Source organism: Phoenix dactylifera, chromosome 5 (genome assembly GCF_009389715.1).
Source record: "Phoenix dactylifera cultivar Barhee BC4 chromosome 5, palm_55x_up_171113_PBpolish2nd_filt_p, whole genome shotgun sequence".
NCBI classification, from domain to species: Eukaryota; Viridiplantae; Streptophyta; class Magnoliopsida; order Arecales; family Arecaceae; genus Phoenix; species Phoenix dactylifera.
Window position 1 is genome coordinate 4,668,412 of NC_052396.1, and position 4,552 is coordinate 4,672,963.

The 4,552-nt window shown below is 41.9% G+C and overlaps 1 protein-coding gene across 1 annotated transcript; it reads right to left on the reverse strand.

Annotated features, from left to right (window-relative positions):
* Positions 1-549: 549 nt before the first annotated feature.
* On the reverse strand, positions 550-4,277 carry LOC103712162 (probable WRKY transcription factor 7). The gene is made up of 4 exons (XM_039126573.1): positions 4,045-4,277; positions 3,181-3,889; positions 2,936-3,061; positions 550-1,124 (listed from the first exon to the last, which is right to left on the reverse strand). The coding sequence occupies exons 2-4, from the start codon at positions 3,855-3,857 to the stop codon at positions 968-970; spliced, it is 960 nt and encodes a 319-aa protein (XP_038982501.1). The 5' UTR covers positions 3,858-3,889; positions 4,045-4,277; the 3' UTR covers positions 550-967.
* Between the last annotated feature and the right edge of the window lie 275 nt (positions 4,278-4,552).

Below are 4,552 nucleotides of genomic sequence, written 5' to 3' on the forward strand. Positions count from 1 at the left end.
GGGTTGGGCATCGGAGATTGCTAAGGGAATGCACGGGCTCCTCATCTCATAGCTGCTCATTTTTTCTACAGTAGGAAAATGATTGTCGTTTACGGCTAACCCTAGAATTCTTGTAAACTAAGTTGGTACCTTGCTAATGCTGAAGACATACTTCATCAGCCACCTCGCACCAAGCGACCAGTAAAATAATTCACCTAGCAGGGCTTAATTTTTTAATCCGCATTCTTCACAGAGCTTGAGTTCTTGAGATCAAAATCATCCTTTTATAAATTATGAGAAATCTTGGAGCTTAAAAAGCTCAAAAGACAACCTATCCATTTATCCATTTCGGAAGCTCATTCCATTATTCAGGCATAATATTTAAATTTTTGTGCAGAAATCTCTGTGTGTGTGTGTGTGTGTGAAAAGAAGAAAAGAAAGAAAAATCTATATCTAGTTGGACTGAAGAAGCTCACTTAATTAGGATTCTATCAGTAGGTTCACCAACAAGAGTTGGCAGTTCTAGGTTCGATCCTAGAAGGAAGCTGATGTTTGCAAATGAAACAGAAGTGCTGAAAGGTCTCAGGCTTTATTATACATGCCCCAACATGCAAATTAGAATGTTATATGCCACATTATACAATTACAGCAGGTTCTAAGTGTCCAATCTTTCACAAATGAAACAGCAAGTGCTGAGAGTTCTCAGCCTCTATATGCCACATTATACAATTACAACCATATATTAGGAGCTCTAACCTTAAAGTATACACAAGGTTCTGGCAGTTTACAAGTCCAACCGATCGAACCGATTATATGTACAATTAAGCAGCAATTTCTGTTCGATATGGAATAAACCATGGATGTACATGAAGTAAGCTTTCTCTATTGAAGCATCCAACATCATGTTCTCTAAACTGCAAGATTTATTGTGATAAAGACCAGCCTCTACCTCCCTCTCCTTCAGGTTAGGGTATTATTTCTCCCAATTCTAATGAGGGATCATGATGCTAGGTGTAGCTAATGTAATTTTTGGGTGGTTGTGATCACCTTCATACGTCACAATCAGCATGCTTGCATCATCCAAGCAACGTTCCACATGTTTCCTTGCAGGGCATCCCCTCATGCTGCTGCACTTGTAATAGCTCCTTGGGAATGGAGGGGGAAATTTAATCAGCATATTGTTACTCTATCAAATTGCATGTAAAACCAGAAGAATGAATTGGTGCTAAAAAGTGAGTCCCATCATAGATATCTTTGTGCAAAGGAAGTTACTCTTGGAAACATAATGCTAGATGCATAAAAATATAATCTTTTTTTTCTCAACTCTTTCAATAAATGGGTGGATAACCCCCTCCCCGTTCCCCCCCGCAAAAATAAAACAAAATCACTGTTTGTAAGCAGCAAGGTTTAATTCCAAAAGTTATTGATGAGTTTATTGACATTTTTCTACGAGAAATATATCATTCCTTCCAATTTAATTGTACAAAGCCAATAAAATAACTAAATTAACAGAGCATAACTTTTTCAGATGCAAGGAAGCAAAAGGATGCAGAGAATAAGGTGGAGATTGAATAAAAGCAAATGAATACAAAGAATAATAGAATATACTGAAATTGAAACAAATGCAACTTTTGGCTTGTTTCTTTCTATGCCAACAACTTCCACAAGTTGGAAAGATTCCGCCGGATGCTATTAGTGATGTACAAGTTGCATCTTGGGAATAATCAACATAACCAAATCGTAAAGAGAGACAAAACCATGATGGCAATGGGGAATATGTAACAGGTCATTTTGAAATGCAAAGTAAAATTAATAATTTAGTGACTAAGGCAAGATCTATGACTAAGCAAGAATTGGTAAAATTCGGTAGGTGTATTGCCGCGCCGTAGGAAAAGAGAAGTAGAAAACAGATTAGGAGGAGATCCTCTTGTTTAAAAGAAGATATATGGGTCTTATTAACACTAAACCAAAAAAATAAAACCTTTGACCCTTCATTATCCAAAATGAAAGACATTTCTCTTTGACATAAAAAGAGCTAGAGTTGGTGGTGTCTCGTGCGCCTTTCCTTGACAGATGTTGGGCGATGATAGCCATATATAGCTCGCATCCACTACAGAAAAAAAGAGAGGATTTTTCGACTTTTTGTTGTCGACACTAGGTAGAAGCATCAGCAATTTTGGCTCAGACGCAAAGTAAGATTCGATCTTCTACACAAGTCGTAGCAAATCCTTAATTTGTATCCCTCTTTTGCAAAGGTTCTTCCAGCAAGGAACCCACTAAAGCAGCCAGTCCAAAGGCAAACTTGAATTGGATGGGTCTTGAAAGGGTTCCAGGCCTTCTTTGACCACTAATGATGCGTCTAAATTTATGAGTGAATACCACAGGAGAATATCTCAGTTAGAGAACTGACGAGTACTTTTCCATCTCTAGACTGCCGAACCTTTGTGAGCATGATCAATCACAATTGTGCAAAGGTGGTGAAAACTACAAAGGTGGTGGAAAGCCATAACAGAAAATCATTAGGGGTTGGAACAAATAAGTCATTCTTCAAAAAAATGACTATCTGACATATATATATATATATATATATATATATATATATATATATATATATATATCTAAAGCATTAAAGTTTCAAATACCCTTGTTGACAAAATGAGCTATGTAAATGAACTCAAATCAGAACCCCCCATGGGCGTCGGTTCCTACTGATTCTGTAAGAGCTGAGGATGCTGAAATGGGGCAATAATCATGACACTTGTCCTCGCAATAAAAGCCAGCGTTGGAACAAATGAAGTAGGATTTTTAACTTGAATTTAGCAGCAAGGTTGGAAAGAAGAATCATGCAAGAATCGTTAATTAATGGTTAATAAGTGGTTAAGTTTATTTCTATTTGTAAGTGCCATGCAGCTCATAATTAATCAAAAGTAGTTGGAACAATAAACTCAAAAGATACCTTGGGTGTGGAGATCCTTTAATGGGCTTTTGCCCATACTTTCTCCATGAGAAATCGTCAGAAGGTATGTCTGCTGATTTGCTGCTCAACATGGGCACCCGGATGGATCTTTTAATCCGAAGCTTCCTGTCATAAAATACTTAGCTGCCTCCCCCCCGGAACTCAGCCAAAAGCAAGGTATGTAGCAGTGTAATCAAATGGATCGCATGAAATATTCGATAAAAGGAATCTGAAATCAATCCTACCTCCGTTTCGAGCAGTGACATCCGCCGGTGGACACAGTGCACATCGTGCCCCTTTCACTTCCATGCTTCTTCTTAGAAGACAGCATGGAGGAACCATCAATGGACCCCTGAAATGATGAGGAAGGGTAGTGGTAGCTCAAGAACTGCTTGCTGACGCTAATACCATCCATGCTGCCGGATGGAAGGATCGGATGTCCGAAAGGAAGCATCGATCTCCGGGCGGCGACGCTCTCCGACCACACAGATGGATTCCACAAGCCTGCAGCATCGGTCTCCGAGCGACATCGCTGCAATGCATGAGCCTGCGGCTGGTGAAACAACCGAACGGCGGCGCCGCTGGGCAGTGAGCAAATAGCATCCTTCGGTGGATCCCGGCGATCCATCAATTCAGCTGGGTTTATTTCTGGGGAATTCGGCAGCGGGCCCCTTCGGATCCTTCCGCGGCGGGCTGGCAAGGAGCCATCGAGCAAGGAGAGCAAGGATTCGAATTCGGCGATCGCGTCGTGGGCAATCAAGCTCAGCTCGTGGGAGCTTCTGCTGATCTTCTGCCCGGCGATGCAGTGGAACAGATGGTGGGCCGATCTCAGGCTGCTCTGTGCCGCCTGGCGGATGGTGAAGTCCCAGTTGCTGGTCATGGGAACCCGAGCGTCTGCTCCTCCTTTCATGGTAGGATTCATCAATATGCCAATGAAATCTTCCGATCGAGCTGCTGCAGAAGGTGGCAATATGAAGAAATAAAAGACTCACTAGGCTGGCAAGCATCGAACAATATATCTGGCTTCCTTCCATTGATCAAAAAAAGAAAAAAAGAAAAAAAAAAAAGAAAGCAGGCAGGACAATCCGGCAATGGCCTACTGCACTTACTCCACAAAAGCGAAGGTGCTTTCCTGTGTCACAGCCCATCATGGAACCAAACCATACATTGCGATCGAAATATCACGCGCGTAGGGCCCAAAACTTATGATTTGTTTAAGAGAAAGTTAAAAGGAGGGATGAAGCCACTGGAGGAAAGAAGGCCTTGTGCATGAAGACAGGTACATGTTGTGGAGGGGAAAGGCAGTGGAAGATGAGAAAAAGGGGGAGAAGGTGATGCTTTGTTTCTTAGTAATGGACCAATAATGGTTGCTTTTGGAATTGAAGAGGAACACGACGAGGGGTGAGTGGGGGGCCATGGTAGTGTTGTTCCCACTTGCCCCCACGCACACATTGAGTGATGGATGAATCTAATCCACTTCAAGAATACATTCCCTTCTTGCCCACTTCGGCAACCAACCCGTCTCCCCTACGCTATCCCGGCGTCAGCATCATTGGCTGGAGCTCGGCACTCCGGGCCGGAACGATTATATAAAAGAGGGAATTGCTGGTCGGATGA